The 20,433-nt window shown below is 42.0% G+C and overlaps 1 protein-coding gene and 1 long non-coding RNA gene across 6 annotated transcripts in view; one reads left to right on the forward strand and one right to left on the reverse strand.

Moving 5' to 3' along the window:
* LOC102166561 lies at nt 1–7,840 on the reverse strand. The gene is made up of 3 exons (XR_308179.3): nt 7,693–7,840; nt 6,773–6,861; nt 1–2,070 (listed from the first exon to the last, which is right to left on the reverse strand). It is a non-coding gene; the product is annotated as an uncharacterized LOC102166561 (long non-coding RNA).
* Nucleotides 7,867–20,433, forward strand: part of NOP58 (NOP58 ribonucleoprotein) — a 36,870-nt gene continuing 24,303 nt past the window's right edge. The window contains exons 1-4 of one of the 5 annotated variants that reach the window (XM_021075923.1): nt 7,889–8,148; nt 13,407–13,483; nt 16,799–16,851; nt 17,053–17,174. Coding sequence is in view for 3 of the 5 variants with exons in the window: in XM_021075920.1 (XP_020931579.1) it covers nt 8,104–8,148; nt 13,407–13,483; nt 16,799–16,851 (175 nt within the window). In the remaining 2 variants the exon portion in view is untranslated. Of the gene's footprint in view, nt 8,149–13,406; nt 13,484–16,798; nt 16,852–16,990; nt 17,175–20,433 lie in introns of all 5 variants that reach the window. The other 4 variants (XM_021075924.1, XM_021075920.1, XM_021075921.1 and 1 more) reach the window with 4 other exon arrangements.

Consider the following 20,433-nt stretch of genomic DNA (forward strand, 5'->3'; position numbering starts at 1 on the left):
AGCAAGAAAGCAAAAGTCTTTATTAGAGAAAGGCAGATAGCTCCCAGCACAGACACTGCGAGGGAGAGGAAGATTTCCCACACACTAACTTTCTAAGGAGGTGTTATCTCTTAAAGACAGGGGTACCAACATGGGGTCCTGCTATCAGTCCTGCTCCCTGTTGGCCTTGCCCAGCACCTATACTGGGCCTTGTCCAATAGGGGCTTAGAGTCAGGATATACTCCATAGGCTTTATGGTCCTTTTGTTCTTCTTTCCCTTAGACTTAGAGTTGCCATTCTTTACATTCCTTTTCTAGCAGCCAAATGTGTAGATCAGAGGTTAATGTCCACAGATGTACTTTCAGTAGTTAATCTTCCAACAAGCAAGGGCTGTTTATCTTGATTTGTTTTTACAAATTTAAAACCGTGGACATTAATCAGGGAATATATGGAAGCCCGTGTTCCTACACTAACTACCAGAATTATTCCGCCTCAATCCCCCCTCTAAAGTTGGAGACTCTAACTGCAGGGTGAGGGGTAAAGACCGCTCTGACTGCTTCCTGCTGACAAGGGGCTTTGTTAGGGGAAAGGAGTTAGGTCTCCACTCATGGGACGGTCAAGCGGGCTTTGATATATCGCACTGGGTTCCCCTTCTATTACCATCTGAAATCTAATAGCTTCTAATCAGGATTCGATGAAGCAGGAAATACAATTAATTATACTGGGTCCAAATAAGAGAATCAAGATCACAATGATGAGGAGCTCCCTTCATGGCTCAGTGGTTAACAAACCCAACTAGATCCATGAGGATTCAGGTTTGATCCCTGCTCTCATTCAGTGGGTTAAGGATCCAGCGTTACCATGAGCTGTGGTGTAGGTCAAAGATGCATCTCAGATCTGCCATTGCTGTGGCTGTGGTGTAGGCCAGCAGCTATAGCTCTGATTCATCCCCTAGCCTGGGAACTTCCATATGCCTCAGGTGCAGCCCTAAAAAGAGAAAGAAAGAAAAAAAAAAAAAAGACCACATGATGATTGCGATTGTTGTAAACAAACATTTCCACCAGGAAGAGGATGTTAACCAGTTCTGGAGGGTAGTGCCAAAAGCTGGAGTTGGACAGGACAACTTATTTGCTGTCCAGAGATCTTGTGGGGAATCAGTCCCATTCTGATGCAGGAATTCACATACTTGCAAGCAGTTGTTTCCCTATGTGGAATCCTTCTACAAACGACATAGGTAATGCTCTGCAGACACAGCAGTCTGATTGATTCTGGAAGTAGGCATAGGAGTGAGCCCAGGAGACAAAACATTTCCCTGTACCCACTGTAAGGAAGTGGAAGAATCCCCCATGGCAAAGGAGAGAAAAGCAATTACACTGACCACTCGTTTCATTCTGATTGTTCCCTTGTTTGTTGGAAGGGTTCCTTGATTTCCTCCAGAGGGTTGCATTGGTATTCAGGGGAGTTTTCCTCGGTAGTTGAGGGTGGGGCATCTTCTTTCTCCAGGTTCCAGGCTTTGGTTCCTGTGTGGTGAATCCAATCCAAGATTGTGCTGCAACCTCAACAGCGGTAGAGGAGGAAAGGTTGACAGTGCAGGGTCCTTCCCAGATAGGCTCCAGTGAAGGAGAATTGTTGGGGAGGGACTTACTAATACTATATCCCCTGAGTGATAAAGAGGTTTCTCACTTTCTTTCCTCTGATCTAGACTGTTTTTCAAGTTCGAAAGCTGTTGTTGAACAACGGCTAGATTGCTCATATACTTCGTAAGTTCAGCCGTCTGCTGATCAAGCAGGAGATCATTTCTAAGAGAGGGCCGTCCATATAATATTTCAAATGGACTAAGCCCCTGACTCCTAGGAGTTTCCCTAATCTGTATTAAGGCCAAGGAAAGGAGGGATTACCAGGGAAGATGAGTTTCCTGTGATAGTTTTTGTAGGCGACGTTTCATCAAGTCATGTTTTTTCCACTTTTCCTGATACGTGTGGTCTCCAAGCACAGTGCAAATGATATTTTATTCCTAAAGCTTGGGACACTCCCTGGGTTCCGGCTGCCTTAAAGGCCGATCCGTTGTCACTCTGAATTCCCTGTGGCAAGCTGAAATGGGGGAAATCTCATGAATTAGTGTTTTAGTGACCTTCTTGGCTTGCTCAGTCTGACAGGGGAAGGCCTCTACCCACCCAGTAAAGGTATCTACCCACACTAACAGATACTGACATCCTTTTGACTTAGGCATATGAGTAAAGTCTATTTGCCACTCCTCCCCTGGATATTTTTCAGACTGCTGTAAACCGGGGGGGGGGGGGGTTGACTGGTATCTTTGTGGTATTCTTTTGACATAGCTCACATCCCTTAACTATTTGACTCACAGTCTTTAATAGCCCTTTTCCTTTAAACAGGTTTCTAGCTGATAAGTGTTCTCAATTCCCAAATGGAAGGTTTGGTGTAAAGTCTTAAGGACCTTCCATTGGACACTAGAGGGCAACACCAGTTTATAATCTGTAGTCTGTAGCCAGCATGAGGGGAGTAAAGTGTTCCAGAGAGAGAGACTATTGGAGTTCCTCAGGGGAGTAAGTGGGTTTAATCCCACTTGGGATCCCTTCCCAGAAGAGAGGGGCTTGTACATTATAAGGTTGACAAGCAGCCTTTTTTTTTTTTTTTTCTTCTGTCTTTTTAGGGCCGGATCCACAGTGTATGGAGGTTCCCAGGCTAGGAGGAGTTGTTGAATCAGAGCTATAGCCACCTGCCTACAGCACAGCCACAGCAACACGGGATCCGAGCCACATCTGCAACCTATGCCACATCTCATGGCAATGCCGGATCCTTGACCCACTGAGCAAGGCCAGGATTTGAACCTGCGTCCTCATGGATGCCAGTCAGATTAGTATCCGCTAAGCCACAACGGGGAACTCCACTAGCAGCCTTTCTAGCTTGTCGATCTGCTCTTTGATTTCCCTCAGCTGTCTCAGAGGCATCTTTTTGGTGTTCTCGACAATGAATTATGGCAACCTCTTGAAGCAGTCTGATGGCATCTAGGAGGTGCATAATTTCTTGAAAATATTTAATAGGACTTCCGTCTGAGGTCTGAAATTCCCATTCCTTCCAAATGGCTACATAGGCATGGAGGACCAGATATGCATATTTGGAGTCAGTGTAAACATTTATCCTTTTCCTGACCCAAATTCCAATGCTCAGTTAATGCTGTTAGTTCTGCTAATTGAGCACTTCTTCCTGGCCTCGAAGGCCCACTCTCCAGGGTCTCATACAGAGTTACAACTATATACCCCTCCTTGTGTCCTCCTTTTTCAATAAAGGACCTGCCGTCCATAAACATAGTGAGGTCAGGATTAGGTAAGTGCTGATCTTTTAAATCCTCCCTTGCTGCATAATTGGCTGCAAAGATTTGGTGACAGTCATGCCTGACTTTCTGATCTAGTGAGTCAAGAAGAAAAGTTGCAGGATTTAAAGTTGAACAGGTCCTCAGTTGTGTTACAGGTCCTTCTAATAGCAGGGTTTGATATTCGAGGGGCCGATTGTTTAAGAGACAATGTCCACCCTTGGAGCTTAGAATACCTGCTAGATCATGAGAGGTATAGATAGTTGGACTGCTGATAATTTAATGGCCTTGAAAGTTAGTAGGGCCACTGAGGCTACTACTGGTAGGCAGTGTGGCCAACCTTGGGTTACTGAGTCCAACTCTTTACTTAAATACACTACAGGTTGTTGAGATTCTGCCTTTGGTTGGGTTAATACCCCTAGAGCTACTCCAGATCTTTCCATTACAAAGAGATTAAAAAGATGTCCTGTTAGTAAGCTAAGAGCTAGAACCTGAAGAAGAGCCCATTGAAGTGCCTTAACGGCTTTTTTGTCTTTGGGTTCCCATTGTAGGATTTGGGTACTGGATTGTTGTGCTTCCTTTAGCATTTTATACATTGGGCATGCTAACTCTCCATAGCCAGGAATCCATATCCTGCAGTATCCAGTAATGCCCAGGAATCCCTGAAGTTGTCTAACAGTACTGGGAAGTGGGTACTGCAGGATAAGTCTGATCCTTTCCTCTCTTAAAGCTCTAATCCCTTGTGATAGCTTTAAACCCAGATATTTAACTTCAGGTTGACAAATCTGAGCTTTGGATTTTGATACCTTATAGCCATATCACGCTAAGAAGTTAGGGAGATCACGAGAAGTCACCTTACATTGTTCCTTGGTATCAACACAAAGAAGAATGTCATCAAAGTATTGAATAATTTTGACAGGCTTGGAAGCCTTAAAGTTTGTCAAGTCTCTGGCTAATGCTTCGCCAAAAAATGAGGGCTGTCTCTAAATCCCTGAGGCAAGACAGTCCAAGTTAATTGTGTGGACTAGTCAGAGGGATCCTCAAAGGCAAATAAGAATGGCGAGGCCTTAGCCAAGGGAATGCAAAAAAAAAGAAAAAGAAAAAAGGCATCAAAATAGGTTTTGATTTTTAAGAGTTATTTACACCAGTTGAGCGTTCATTGCTCCTCCTATCCTTCCTCCAACGGCCCGGACTTCTGGGTCAATATTTACTTCCATCAGAGGCAGGCATAAGCCTTGATCTGGTTCCACTGTCATGTGGATTGAGGCTTTAACCTTTGACAAGGTATCTCTTCCTAAAAGTGGAGTTGGACTCTCTGGAACAATCAGAAAGGCATAAGAGAAGAAAACAGACTCCCAGTCACAACTAAAAGGTTACATAGAATTTTGTAAACGGCTTGCCAGAAACACCATGAATAATAGCAGATGTACTTGAAGGGGACCCAGGGTTGGAGAGGAGGATCAAAAAGGTGGCTCCCATACCCACAAGGAAGTTGATAGGCTGTCCTCCTACATTCAGAGTCACCTGGGGCTCCTGGGTAGTGATAAGGACAGGAGACAATATGGAAAGCCCTGGGTCCCATCAGTCTTGATCCTGGGCCTGAGGAGTCAACCTCAGAGAGAGTGCAAGCCTTGGGGCCTTCCCCTTTAAAGAGTCCCTCTTTTCCACAGAGGAAACAGGCTCTGGACTTGGGTCTTTGCCCTAGTCCTTTTGCCTTGAAAACTCCCAGGTTGACTCCTTGTAGAGCCTTAACTAGAGCCTCAGCCTTTTCTTTGTCTCTCCTCTTTTCCTTTGGCTCTTCCTGGTCCTGATTATAATACAGCTGACTTGCTATTCTGAGGAGGTACTCTGGATACTGATCAGGGGCAAAAGCCAATTTCTGGAGCTTCCTCCATATATCTGGTGCCGATTGAATTATGAATTTATTCTTAAGAATTTTTTGGCCCTCCAGTGATTCTGGGTGCATTGGTGTATGCTTCCTCAATCCCTCTCTGAGCCTTTCTAAGAAGGCCAATGGACTCTCTTATTCCCCTTGACAGACCTCCAATAGTTTAGAGTAGTTAACAGGCTTCACTCATGCTGCTTTTAGGCCTTCAACTATACAAGTGATAAAATGGTTCCTATGCTAATTTCTTTGTCTCCCTCATAAGTAGACCAATTGGGATTGCTCACAGGAACTGCCTGACCTCCTGTAGGAATCATGTTAGCTCCTCTTCTGATTTACTCCTGGCATTTATAACATACCACTCATCTCCCCGGCCTTGAGCATATTCATTCTAAAACTTTATTCTTTTCATTTGTAGTCAATGTCTGGTTCAGCAATAACATGATGTCCCTCCGGGTCAACTTGAAAGATTGCGTGAGACCCTGAAAGACCTCTGTGTATCTATGTGGATCGTCAGTAAATTTTCTCAAATCTGCTTTACAATGGGATGGACTTGTAATTTAAGGGGTATTCTCTAAGCTTATAAAACTGGATTATGAGGACCTTTATCCATATAGCCCTTAGATCTTCTTCCCACAGTGTAAGGGGCCTCCCTGTGTCTTGTCCTCTTAGGGATGCCACTAAAAGATGGATTTCCATTAAAAACTGGACTCTGGCCACTCAGCTAACATTGCTCACTGTGATATGCTGCTTCCTGATATGCTGTAAAAAATAGGGAAGATGGAGGTGAGTCTCGTAAGGGGGTAGGGACGGCTACTTTAAACCCTCCCTCACCTTTTAAGAAGTCACAAAAACAGGAGTTCCCATCATGGCGCATTGGTTAACGAATCCGACTAGGAACCATGAGGTTGCGGGTTCGGTCCCTGCCCTTGCTCAGTGGGTTAACAATCTGGCGTTGCCGTGAGCTGTGGTGTAGGTCGCAGACGTGGCTCAGATCCCGTGTTGCTATGGCTCTGGCGTAGGCCGGTGGCTACAGCTCCGATTAGACCCCTAGCCTGGGAACTCCATATGCCGTGAGAGCGGCCCAAAGAAATAGCAAAAAGACGAAAAAAAAAAAAAAGTCTCAAAAACAGTATTTTTGTTTATGACAGGTCTTTTGAAAATTGCTAATCCTCAGGAATAAAGTAACTTGTGGTTTCCAAAATGCTTTACAAAGGCTAGAGTATATAGAGGGAGGAGTACCCAGGGTGGGAGAAGGGGAAGGCCACGTTGTAAAGTTTGCCTTGTGACTTGCTTCAGCCGTCTTTGGCCGTCTCCCTCGTGGGACATCCCGTTTGGTGCCTCTCAGCATATGGCAAGTCCATGTAAACCCCCGACTGGGACTCCTGGTCTGACTGGGCTCAGAAGGTCTGCCTTATAGCCATATGAGGTCACTCAGGGGCTTAAATGGAAACTTGGATCAGGACTCCACACTGGCTTTGTGTCCATGACACGTCTCAGGCACACACATTCATTCTCCTTTCAAGAGGCAAATAGGAACTGAACAAAGTAGAAAGCAAAATCACAAGCTTGCTTACCTTATGAGTGCTGGTGTATCAGATCTTGGACAGGCCCCGGAAAGATGTTACCGGAATCCCAGTTCTTGTTCACGGAGCTGAAGAATGAACTTTGTGAACACACAGGCAGCAAGAAAGCAAAAGTCTTTATTAGAGAAAGGCAGATAGCTCCCAGCACAGACACTGCGAGGGAGAGGAAGATTTCCCACACACTAACTTTCTAAGGAGGTGTTATCTCTTAAAGACAGGGGTACCAACATGGGGTCCTGCTATCAGTCCTGCTCCCTGTTGGCCTTGCCCAGCACCTATACTGGGCCTTGTCCAATAGGGGCTTAGAGTCAGGATATACTCCATAGGCTTTATGGTCCTTTTGTTCTTCTTTCCCTTAGACTTAGAGTTGCCATTCTTTACATTCCTTTTCTAGCAGCCAAATGTGTAGATCAGAGGTTAATGTCCACAGATGTACTTTCAGTAGTTAATCTTCCAACAAGCAAGGGCTGTTTATCTTGATTTGTTTTTACAAATTTAAAACCGTGGACATTAATCAGGGAATATATGGAAGCCCGTGTTCCTACACTAACTATTGGAATTATTATTCTGCCTCACAAGTTCCCAGGCTAGGCGTTGAAACGGAGCTGCAGCTACCAGCCTAGCCACTGCATCATGGGATCCCAGCTGCATCTGCAACCTACAAGCCCCCAGCTTGCCGCAATGCTGGCTCCTTAACCCACTGAGCAAGGCCAGGGATCGAACTGCCGCTTCATGGATGCTAGTTATGTTCTTAACCTGCTGAGCCCCAAGAGGAACTCCCTGAAGGTTTTGTTTATTTTTGTTTTTAATTTCTTTTTTTGGCAGACCTACAGCAGGTGGAATTTCCCAAGCCAGGGATCGAACATGCGTTACAGCGGCGACCCAAGCCACAGCAGTGAACAAGACCGTACCCGTAACCCGTAGCCACCACCATTCTCCAAAGCAGGACAGTTTTCCCTTTCAGATTTTTCTGAGCTTGAGCAAATAAAACCGCGGTTGCGCTCTACGAAATCTCGCGATATTTTTACGGTCCTTTGTGGCGGGAACAAAACGGAAGCCAGGGCGACTCTGCTGCGCGTCATCTGTCGGAAGTGAAGTCACGTCCCAGAAGCCTTGGGGAAGGAGAAGCGCCGGGACGCTTTCTGCATGTAGTCAGGTGTGGAACGTTTTTGCAACGTGGTCTGGCTCTTTGCCGGACGGCGTGCGCCCAAGTGCTTGGCCAGCCGCGGCCTTGCGGGCCTTGAGGGCCTACAAATTTGGTCTTTTTTTCACTGGTTTAAGATCTCGTGTCACGCCACTCGGCGCCCTGACCCGGCTTCACCATGTTGGTGCTGTTTGAAACGTCCGTCGGCTACGCCATCTTTAAGGTAGGTGGGAGCCATTGGAGGGGGATGGCGGGTGTTGGGCAGGGGAGGAGAGGGAAAGACCTAAGGGGAGGACGACAGCGCTCATGTTCTCGTGGGTGCTTTTCTGCCCCCCTGGTCCGAAAGGAAGGGCCTGGAAGGTTTGGGCCTGGAAGGCGCCTATTTCGGTGAACACGTGGCGGCGTTGTTTGGGCCTCCCGGTTCTGTAAGGGGATTTGGCCCAGTTAGAGAGGTGGGCAGGTGCCGTATTAGAATTTTACAGGTTATGATAAAGAGTTTGGATTTTGTTGAGTGATTTGAGGAGTAATTGGGAGACTTTAACGGAGGAGTAAACTGATTTAACTTTATTAATGAAGTTGCTTTGCTGTGTGTGAAGTGGATTGGCGGGACGGGGTGCAAGAAAGGAAGCAAGGATATTTTTGCGTTAATCTAGACAAGATGAAGTTACTTGGATTAAGGTTTGTGTGGGTGGAAAGAAGTATTGGGAGAAAATTAGAAGGTAGAACTGATGGGATTGGCTGAGGGATAAAAGAATGTGAGTTTGGGGTTTAAGTGGGTGTGGTGGTAGGGAGAAGATTTAGGGATCTGGGAGGGTTACTAAAGTGTTACATTTTGGGCCGTTTTCAGCGTTTGATGTCTGTTAGACATGGAAATGCAGTGGTCATTTCAAGTTTGAAGCCCAGGGGAGAAATCTGAGCTGAAAATTTGAGTTTTGCTTATTTTAATTGGGAAAGTTTAAAATTAACTTCATCAAGGAGTTCCCGTCTTGGCCCGACTTAGGATCCATGAGGATGTGGGTTCGATCCCTGACCTCACTTAGTGGGTTAAGGATCCCTCGTTGCAGTAAACTGTGGTGTAGGTCAGCTGCCACAGTTCCAATTGGACCCCTAGCCTGGGAACCTCCATATGCCACGATTGCGGCCCTAAAAGACCATAAATAAATAAACAAATAAAATTGACTTCATCAGCAAGGAAATAATTGAATAAATAATTGAACAATGTGACTATCGTTTAGTAGGGTGCCATTGAGATGTTAAGAGAATGAGGTAAATTGAGTGGTATCCTGGTGCTCTACAAACATAGTAATGAAAAGCATATTTTTCATATGTACTGACAAGGTAAAAAATGCTAGATAAAATATGGTATGATTCTAGGCATCAATCAAAAAAACTGATATGGGTGCAGAGAGTGTGGAATGGTACCAAAACGTCGATTTGGTGCAGTTTTTCATTTTATTTTCCAAGTTTCTCTTTGGCATTTGAAAATACCATTTGCATATTACATTAAGTACTTGTTTTAAGAAAACCAATAAAGGAGTTCCCTTGTGACCTAGTGGTTAGGATTTGGAGCTTCCCGCTGTGGTCTGGTTCAGCGCCTGCTCTAGGAACTGAGATTCCATACTAATCCATTGCATGCTGCAGCCAAAAAAAGTGGGAAAAAAAACAGTAAGATAATTTAAAACCAAAAGCTGATATTTCTTATCTTTCCTCTCATTAGATTTGTCTGAATGCATTATTAGCAATTTTAAGGGACTTTAAAGGTCCATAGAGCCCAGGAATAGGTCCTTTAGGCTTTTCCCCATCTTTTTGCAATCTTCTCCAAGGTCTCAGCATTTTGCTCATGCCCCCCAAATTCTCATAGCCATTATAGTGTGTGGGTGTCTGGATGAGTTTCATCTAAATCGATGTTACAACAAACATCCTTAACTGGATGCTAAGGGGCGGGGGAGGTGTAAATGCACTCTCCACTGCTTGAATCCAACGGTGGGAAGGAACTGGCTTAGCAACTGTGTGGTTTCTAGACCCTGGGTCATAAAGTATAAAGTCATATGAGGAATTACTACTGATTTCTATTAATATAGAGTATCCTCCGTAAAAATAAGTCCTGGGTATTCTGTTGCAGTGTTTTGTTTTGTTTTGTTTTGTTTTCCTTTTTTTGTGCTTTTTTAAGGGCCACACCCGAAGTATATGGAAGTTCCCAGGCTAGGGGGGGTGAGTTGGAGCCACAGCCATAGCAACGTGGGATCCCAGACGAGTCTGCAACCTGAACCGCAGCTCTTGGCAAGACCGGATCCTTAATCCACTGAGCAGGGCCAGGGATTGAAACTAGTCCTCATGGATACTAATTAGGTTTGTTACTACTGATTCACAATGGGAACTCCTTCTATTGCAGTTTTTGATTTTACTTAAATTACTATTGAAAATTGTCAAATTGTAATTTATTTTTTATGTAACCTAATTGAGAAATAACCAAAGGCTTGTGAATATTCTGAAATATTGTTTCATTTATAAATACTTGGAATTAGTAGCAGTTATTTTTTTATTTCATGGCTGCACTGGCAGCATATGGAAGTTCTTGGGCCAGGGATTGAGCCCGAAACACTGCTGCAATCTACGACACAGCAAAGTGAGATCCTTTAACCCACTGCACCAAGCTGGGGATGGAACCCTGCACCTCCACAGCAACCCAAGTCTTTGCAGTCAGATTCTTAACCCACTGGGCTATGGTGGGAACTACAGTAGCAGTTATTGATTCTTTCTGAATAAAATTGACATACAGAATATTCTAAAATAAGTTGAACAAGTTTGAAAGAATTACTAAAAGTAAATTGTACACCTTAAAGGTGTGAATATTCTCTGAAACATGTGTGTAGATGTTCAGTACATGGTTATTAGCTCCGGTCCCCTTAATCTTTCAAAGCTGGGGTATAAATTTATATGGACTGCATAAAATTCATGCTTGAATAGAATGCTCTAAGAAAGTTTTCTTCAGGAATTCCCCTTGTGGCAGTGGGTTAAGAATCTTACTGAAGGAGTTCTCATTGTGGCGCAGTGGAAATGAATCCAACTAGGAACCATGAGGTTTTGGGTTTGATCCCTGGCCTCGCTCAGTAGGTTAAGGATCCAGCATTGCTGCGAGCTGTGGTGTAGGTCGCAGATGCAGCTTGGATCTGGCGTTGCTGTGGCTCTGGTAGGCGAGTGGCTACAGCTCCGGTTCGACCCCTAGCCTGGGAACCTCCATATGCCTTGGGTTCGGCCCTAAAAAGGAAAAAAAAAAAAAAATGGAAAAAAAAAAATCTTACTGCAGCTCAGGTTCAGTCCCCAGGCCAGAAACTTCTATATGCCTCAGGTGTGGTGATTTAAAAAAGAAAAAAAATTTTCCAAACTCAGTTTGCAATAAGGAATACATTTTATATCATGACCCAGTATATCCATATATATACACACTGTGGTTCATGAAGGGTTAAAAACTCAAGATTGTTGCTCATTAACAAAGTTACATACAAATGCAGAGACAATACCTAAAATAATTATTTCTGGCGTATTGCAGAAACTCTTTAGGACTGTGTCTCTCATGTCACCTGGCTACAGAATAAGAATAAACTTTCTTCAGCCTTACTCATCCTAGACCTTTTGTGGCTGTGGTGCCCAGTGTAGTAGCCAGTAGCCACATAAAGCTATTTAACACTTGAAATGTGGCTAGTAAAGCTGAGGAGATGGATTTTTATTTATTTATTTATTTGCTTTTTAGGGCTGCATCCTCAGCATATGGAGGTTCCCAGGCTAGGGGTCGAATCGGTGCTGTAGCTGCCGGCTTAGGCCACAGCCACAGCATTGCAGGATCAGAGCCACTTCTGCGACCTACACCACAGCTCATGGCAACACCAGATCCTCAACCCACTGAGTGAGACCAGGGATTGAACCCACATCCTCATGGATGTGGTTTGTTAACCACTGAGCCATGACAGGAACTCCAAGGAAGAGATTTTTAATGTGAATACCAAAGTTCATATATAACATGATTATTAAAAAGCCAAAAAAAAAAATGAAACAGGAGTTCCTTGTCGCTCAGTGGATTAAGGATCTGGTGTTGTAGCTGCTTTACAGCTACGGGGTGGGTTCCATCCCAGGACTGGGAACTTCTGCATACTGCGGATGTGGGCCCCCCCCCCCCCCAGAAAATAATTAAAAAGTAAAAATTTGAGACAGATGTATAATAGAAAATGTAGGGGGTTTGGGGGGGCTTGGGGTTTAAGGTTTTTTTCTGCCGTACCTGCAGCAAATGGAAGTTTCCAGGCTAGGGATTGAATCAGAGCTGTAGCTGCTGGCCTACACCACAGCTCATGGCAATGCTGGATCCTTAACCCAGGAATGGAACTAGTTAGATTTGTTAACCCCATGGATGCTAGTTAGATTCCTTAACCACTGAACCTCTCTGGGAACTCCTGTTTCTAATTTTATTTTAATGTTCTTTTCAATGTGTTGTGCATGAATGGGAACATTATGAGCCAAGGTTTTGTTTGCCATAACAAAATCTTTGGAGATCTTTGGTCATGGATTAACATGATTTCATTACATTTCCTCTGTTACTTTAAGAATACTGATAATATCTCTTAAATACACCAATTTTGTTATCCATGTTATTTTCAAAAATACTTACAAAACTTTTTTTCAACTAGAAAAATGAACTTTACTCATGAATCATATCCCCTGTTTGCTGCATATCTTCTCAACAATCAGTGAACTTTGTGTATGCTTAACCACATTCTTAGTAAACTATTTCCAAAAATCACAACTATTCTGTGAATTTCCTTTGACAAAAAAAAAAAAAAAAAAACAAAAAACCTTTGAATTAAAGTTTCATTGCATTCGTGAGATGTGACGGAATGTCTTTGGATTCTAAAATTCTCATGACATCCAAAACAGAACTATTTAGTAGCCTTTAATTTCTAATACTAAGCAGCGTGCTTTCCAATTATTTACTGCCTCATTACTCTTTGCTTTTTATGGCTGCACCTGTGGCATATGGAGGGTCCCAGGCTACGGGTCAAATCTGAGTTACAGCTGCCCACCTATGCCATAGCCACAGCAATACAGGATCCAAGCTGCATCTGCTACCTACACCACAGCTCACAGCAATGCCAGGATCCTTAACCCACTGAGCAAGGCCAGGGATCGAACAAACCTGCGTCCTCATGGATGCTACTCAGATTCATTTTAGCTGAGCTAGGACAGGAACTCCCCAAAAATATGGTTTTAACAAATTCCCAATTAGGTATGGATTCCATCCAGTTATTCAGTGGGATACTTGAGCTATTAGTTTGACCAAAAATTTATGCCAGGTAAGAAAACTGGTTATTTCAAAGAGAAAAATTAACTTACTTCATCCTCATTTTGCATGTACACTTGTACTTTAAGAGTCTAGCTATTTATGCCTAAGCTGTGTGATTTAAAGAAAATTATTTTAAATATCTATTGCAGGTTTTGAATGAGAAGAAACTTCAAGAGGTTGATAGTTTGTGGAAAGAATTTGAAACTCCAGAAAAAGCAAATAAAGTGTAAGTCATGTCAAAACTAAGAACTTAAGCAGTTAACATTTAGAGGTTTTTGGGGTTTTTTTGTTTGTTTGTTTTGTGTTTGTAGGGCCCCCCCAATTCATGTAATATATTCGTAACTTTCTGTTTTGAACTCTATTTCAGGAATAATACTGGTATGAGCCTAATTGTTAGATTCCTTATTTGGAGGGTAGGCCATCTCCAGTAACTTGTATTGATTGCAGAGTAGATTGGACAGCACCCCAGGATTACTATTTTGTAAGATATTTGAAAGCATCAATTAATTGTGAATTAGGTATAAATTTCTGTTAAAAGTCATTTTCAAAGCATAGGCTGCTAATTGTCTTAAAAATCTCTAAGTTGGTGGTATTCAGATATTTTTTAGCTTGATTCATAGTTTATTCATTCTTTTTTCAGGGCTGTACCTGTGGCATATGGTGGTTTCCTGGCTAGGGGTCCAATTGGAGCTACAGCTGCCGGCCTACACCACAGCAATGCTAAATCCAAGCCACGTCTGAGACCCACACCACAGCTCACAGCAACGCCAGATCCTTAACCCACTGGGCAAGGCCAGGGATCAAACCCACAACCTCATGGTTCCTAGTCGGATTCGTTTCTGCTGCACCATGATGGGAACTCCAGTTTATTCATTCTTTATGACTTACTTTTCCTCTTTCCCTCTGAAGTAGTAAATAACTAGGTAGTAAGTCCTAGAGAGGCATGTCTGTGTACCCCAAGGTCTCTGGACAAGAAAATAGAGTATGCCCTTGATGTCCAACTTAAGAAATGAAGGGTGAGAGAGAGAGAGCTGGCTTTTCATCAAGGTAGAATCGGGAAGGCTATTTCACCATCTGTGAATCATTTACCTTGTGAAATAGCCCATTTGGTGAGTGTGGTCCTAGGAAGGACTGGACTGGTCCCTTGATTATGTCCTCAGATGCCAAAGGGCATTTGAGAATTCATCTGCTAATGCTAGTATAAACTCACTAGGATAAAAGGAAAATACTTAAGCTTGCTAAAAAGTGTTGAGCCCAACACTTCAATTCATGATAAACAATTAGAGAAACATGATATATTAGAAAATCGTGCTTCAGAGTAATTTGAATAGTGTGATTTCATTTTTGCAGATGTTATATACCTGTATATGCATTTATGCAAGTGTAGAGAGATGTGGGCAAATGCCACTTCAGAAGAGTAGAGGTGGGGGCTAGGTGAGATGGAATAAGATGAAATTATTACTTTTTGTATTAAAATGTACTTTTAAGGTAACACCAGGATGTTTTCTGACCAGTAAGAAAGCTTTCCTTAAGATAACACTATTTTAGACACAGTGGAAGGCTAGTTTTCCTTTTTAAAAGGAAACTACTAAAGGTATGCTTCAATAGTCTGAGTTAACCTGATTCATTGTTGTCGATGATGTATTCTTGTTGGAACTGAATTTATGTGATCTAATTCAAGTATTCGTCACTACCACTGAGACAACAATGGATTAACTTTGTGTATTTGTTTTGATATAAAATAATGTTGCCCTGTACATAAGTGAATGCAGAAGAAGAAGGTAAAATCAGGGTAACAAGAATTGGATCTAACAAATACTTTTTTTTTTAATTAAGTGTAATTGATTTACAATTTTGTGCCAATTTCTGCTGTATAGCAAAGTGATTCCGTTAACGTGTGTGTTTGTGTGTGTGTGTGTGTGCACATATACATTCTTTTTCTTTTTGTCTTTTTTTTTTTTTTTTTTTTTTTTTTGTCTTTTTTTTTAGGGCTGTACTCACGGCATATGGAGGTCCCCAGACTAGGGGTCGGGTCAGAGCTATAACTGCCGGCCTACACCACAGCCACAGCAACGCCAGATCCAAGCCACATCTTCGACGTAACCACAGTTCACACCAACGCCGGATCCGTAACTCACTGAGCAAGGCCAGGGATTGAACCCACAACCTCATGGTTCCTAGTCGGATTGTTTCCACTGTACCACAATGGGAACTCCCTACACACTCTTTTTCTTATATTATTTTCCATCATGATCTGTCCCAGGAGATTGGTATAGTTCCCTGTAGTATATTGTAGGACTTTATTGTTTATTCATTGCATATGTAATAGTTTGCATCTTCTAACCCCAAATTCCTCAGCTATCTCACTCCTTCCCCCTTCCTCCTCGTAAACCACAAGTCTGGCTCTACATCTGTGGGTCTTCTGTTTTGTAAATAGGTTCATTAGTGCCATATTTTAGATTCCACATATAAGTGATAATGTTGTTTGTCTTGCTATTTCTAACCTCACTTAGTATGATAATCTCTAGTTGTACATTTAGCTTCTTCTTTTTATGTTTGCACCCATGGCATGTGGAAGTTCCCAGGCCAGGGATTAAATCTGTACAGCAGTTGCAACCTATGGATTTTTTTAACCCACTTTGCCTCTGCAGCAGCACAAGGCACTTCAGTCAAATCTTAACCCATTGCACCACAGTGGGAACTCTTTAACAGTTAACTATTTTTTAATGGCACTTGTGCTAAATGGACAAATCAGTGTCGTGAGATTCTTGACTCAGGAAGGACTGTTAGACGTTTTCTTTTTTTCTTTTTTTTTTTTTTGTCTTTTGTCTTTTGTCTGTTGTTGTTGTTGTTGTTGTTATTTCTTGGGCCACTCCCGCGGCATATGGAGGTTCCCAGGCTAGGGGTCCAATCAGAACTACAGCTGCCGGCCTACGCCAGAGCCACAGCAACGCGGGATCCGAGCTGCATCTGTGACCTTCACCACAGCTCACGGCAACGCCGGAACGTTAACCCACTGAGCAAGGGCAGGGACCGAACCCGCAACCTCATGGTTCCTAGTCGGATTCGTTAACCACTGCGCCACGACGGGAACTCCTTAACAGTTAACTATTTTTTAATGGCACTTGTGCTAAATGGACAAATCAGTGTCGTGAGATTCTTGACTCAGGAAGGACTGTTAGACGTTTTCTTAAGCCTCTTCTATGCCATATAGTAGAAGGTATCTGTCCAGCTTTAAGCAGCAAAGGTTATGTTAAAGCTTAAACATCTTTCCTGTGGTTTAGATGTGATAGCAAATCTCTTTGCTGTTCCAACTTTACTTCAAAGCTACAACCTCTGTAATAGTTCAGACATTACTATCCTGACATTTACAGAAATTGGTCATTTTATGAAGAATATCTAATTTTGCACTGATGTCCAGTGATAGGAAAGTTTCTTTTATTGGTATATGCTTTGGAGATAGTCCAATACGTCTTTTCCTTAATATGTGGCGTTTGCAAAAACCATTGTATCCCTGTAACATTTTTTTTCTTAATTCTAGTGTAAAGCTGAAACATTTTGAGAAATTTCAGGATACAGCAGAAGCATTGGCAGGTAAAGTCAAAGACAAGCTTTTTTGTTTTTTAAATATTGATGATTTGTTATCCTTATTAAAAGATGGTTTTCTTCAGTTGCCTGAGTTAACCTTATTCAATGTTGTCAATGATGCATTCTTTTTGAAACTGAATTTAAGTGATCTAATTCAAATTCGTCACTACCACTGAGACAACATTGAGTTAGCTTTTTTCACTATAGGGCTGGTTTCCCTGCCCACCCCCATGAGAGGTGAGACGTGGTTAAGTTGATCACCCTGTGGAAACCAACAGCATAATGCTGAAGCACACAGTTCAGTAAAAGCTGTTCTACAAGGGACCAAGGTAATGTGGTCAAGTACATAGCTCTCTGATCATTTTAATCCAAGGCTAAAGTTGAGAATAGTCAGGAGTTGAAATAATAATAAAGCAGCTCTCTAGGAATATAAGAAAACTAATAGAATGTGTTGGGGGTGGGAGTATGGGTTTGAGAAGTACAAAGACTAGAGAGGCGTAAGTTTATCTAAAAGGAACATGAGGAGTTGCCGATGTGGCACAGCAGAAACGAATCTGACTAGGAACCATGATGTTTGGGGTTCAATCCCTGGCCTCACTTAGTGGGTTAAGGATCCGGTGTTGCCATGAACTGTAGTGTAGGTCGCAGATGAGGCTCGGATCTGGCGTTGCTGTGGCTGTGGTATAGGCCGGCAGTTGTAGCTCCAATTCAACCCCTAGCTTGGGAACCTCCATGTGCCAAGGGTGCAGCCCTAAAAAGCAAATAAAGAAATAAATGGAACATGATTTTTTATGATTTAGAAAAGTGGATGACTGTTATCCCTCAACTAGTTCTATTGATGAGACAGCAGACCTAGAGAACAAGGTTTTACTAACTAGGCTTCGCTTTAGTAGTACTTGGTCTTATAAGGTTCTTTTAGTGTTAGGAAAAATGAGAAGATCAGATACAAAACACTAACCATGAATTTTTCAGCTGCTTAACTTCTGTATCTTAAATCAGCCAATTACTTGGTGATATAATTTGAAAATGAAGGACCGTAAGGAAGAATATGGCTTAAAATTAAGCCGTAAAATTAGACAGCCCGAATAATTTTGTCATCCCACAGGAGAAGTGTGTATTTCTCTTATACAGCCAAAATTAGGACTCTGATTGAATGTGAGAATATTAATGGGCTACCTCAACCTTGGCAGAGGGATGAGCTAAAGGAGTAGCCAACAATAGGGCCAATTTTTTTTAATTTTTAAAAATAGTTCTAGGTCTGCATCCATCAAGTAATTAAAGCCTCATAGAATCATTAAGTACAAATATGGTGATTTTTGCCTAGAAAATGTTTTAAGAGATAGTTCTCTTCCAGAGTCCCGTTGTCGCACAGTGGAAATGAATCTGACTAGTATACATCAAGATGCGGTTTTGCTCAGTGGGTCGATGGTCTGGTATTGCCGTGAGCTGTGGTATAGGTTGCAGACTCGGCTCAGATCCTTCATTGCTGTGGCTATGGTGTAGGTTGGCAGCTGTAGCTCAAATTTGAGACGCCTAGCATGGGAACTTGCATATGCCACCTGTACAGACCTAAAAAAACAAAAAAGAAAGAAGTAAGTTCTGTTTGTCACAGCTTTAAAAATAACTATGGGTAGAATTTTGGTAAAATACCGAGCAAAATTGGATTAGCTCTTCTCCAACTCTGGGGAGCATTATTCTCATAGATTGTATTAACAGCCAATATATTGGTCATGTAATGATTGTCACATTTTGTACTCATCATTTCAAAATTGTTATTTAAACCATTAAAAAAATTCTCTGAGATGGATAGTATTATCACTATTTTATAGATGATAAAAACTGAGGCATTTAAAATTAACCCCTGACTCTCTTAATCTAAATTCATGAGAGTAGAGATCCATAATTCCAGCACATAAATATTTTTGGATAAATGAATGAAAGTAGTGAGCTCTGTTAGTAATCTAGTCATAGCAACCAACAATGCTTTTTCTATCTATTTTTAGCAGGAAGTTGAACATCACCTTAATATGAAGAGAACAAAGTCCTTCCTGGGAGTTTACTTCTCACTCCCTGTTGTAAGGCAGTTGTGACACGTAGAACCAAAACTGAGTGGTTGTACATGTCAGGGTATGCATTTAAAACCCCATAGCCTGAGAAAGAACCTGGAGTGTGATGTCGCTTTATATTGATCTCAGTAGATAAAATGTGTCATTTGCATGGCAAGATTTATTTTTACTCTTGGTCAGACTTTGACGTTTCAAGTCATAAATAACCACAGTAAAATTTGGGCTCAGCCTCAATTTGGATGAAATGGGGAGACTGCTAAGGGACGCTGAAAAGTGGTTAGTAGAGAAGAGAAAAGACTCAGCTTCCCCTTCTCCCTATTACCTTCTCTGTATACCTTCTTTTTAAAATATATAATATGAAGACTAATTAACAAGCTTTTTGATAAAGGGAAGGTAAATATTTGTGAATGTTAGAGTAGATCTAATGTAGATATTTTTTACTTTTTTTGTTTTTTCTTCTTTGGCCATCCCAAGGCATATGGAGTCCCCAGCCTGGGATCACATCTGAGCCGCAGTTGCAGCAAAGCCATATCCTTCAATCTGCTGGGCATTGAACCTACATTCTGGCACTGCTCAAATACCACCAATCCTGTTGCACCACAGCAGGAACTCCAATTTTTTCCTTTTGAAGAAGTTTTACTTAAATAAAGGAGAATCCTAGGTTAGAGTGTGAAAGTAAATGATGGAGAAGATTGAACGTTAGAAGGACATGAATGAAGTTTTTTAATTAGATTAAAAACTTGTAAGAAAAAATTAATTATTATAGAAAGGTAAATTGGAAAGGAGTCAGTGTTGTATAATGTGTGAAATGTTAGAACTTAACAAAAGTTGCTTGAATCTTAGCTGCTTAGAGTGTGGAGACGTGTGTGATAGCCAGATAGTTTTTGTCCTCACCATTCATCTTCCAGATGATACATGGACTTGGAATTCAAATGAAGGGAAATTTGGTCAGGAGGAAAGAGCAAATACCTGGCTGATTAAGCACAAACTGCCTGGCCTTAGAAACTGACAAACTTCCTGCCAGGCATATTTTAAGTTCAGTCAAGACATAGATACTAGCTGAGGTATTAGTATTAGTATTAATAAGTTCATGTGGGTCCAAAGGGTCTAATAAATATAAGTCTAAGGAAGGGTGAAAGTTTATTAGCACATTTAAAGCTTGCCAGAAATGGAAGCAGTTCCCCTATCAGATAGTCTGCTTTCAGTAGTAAGTACTCAATCACCATAGGTTAAAAGTAGAGGCCTGGTGACAACTCATCTGGGTCAAGGATTAGCAAAGATAAGACCTCCACTCAGACATGTTTACACTATGGCGGAAACTTCAAAATGAATACACTTCTTTTTACAAAGTCTGCCAAGATTTTATGGTATTTCACAACCCAGAGCATCAGGCCAGTTGGTCTGTAAATGACATAGAGTGAATCTAATTGTCATTCTAAAATAGATTGTTTCTAGCAACTTATAATTCTAGTTCAGAAGGATCATATGACATAGAGAAAGGAGTGCTAGATCTGCTGTAACT

The sequence above is a fragment of the Sus scrofa genome, chromosome 15 (genome assembly GCF_000003025.6).
Source record: "Sus scrofa isolate TJ Tabasco breed Duroc chromosome 15, Sscrofa11.1, whole genome shotgun sequence".
NCBI classification, from domain to species: Eukaryota; Metazoa; Chordata; class Mammalia; order Artiodactyla; family Suidae; genus Sus; species Sus scrofa.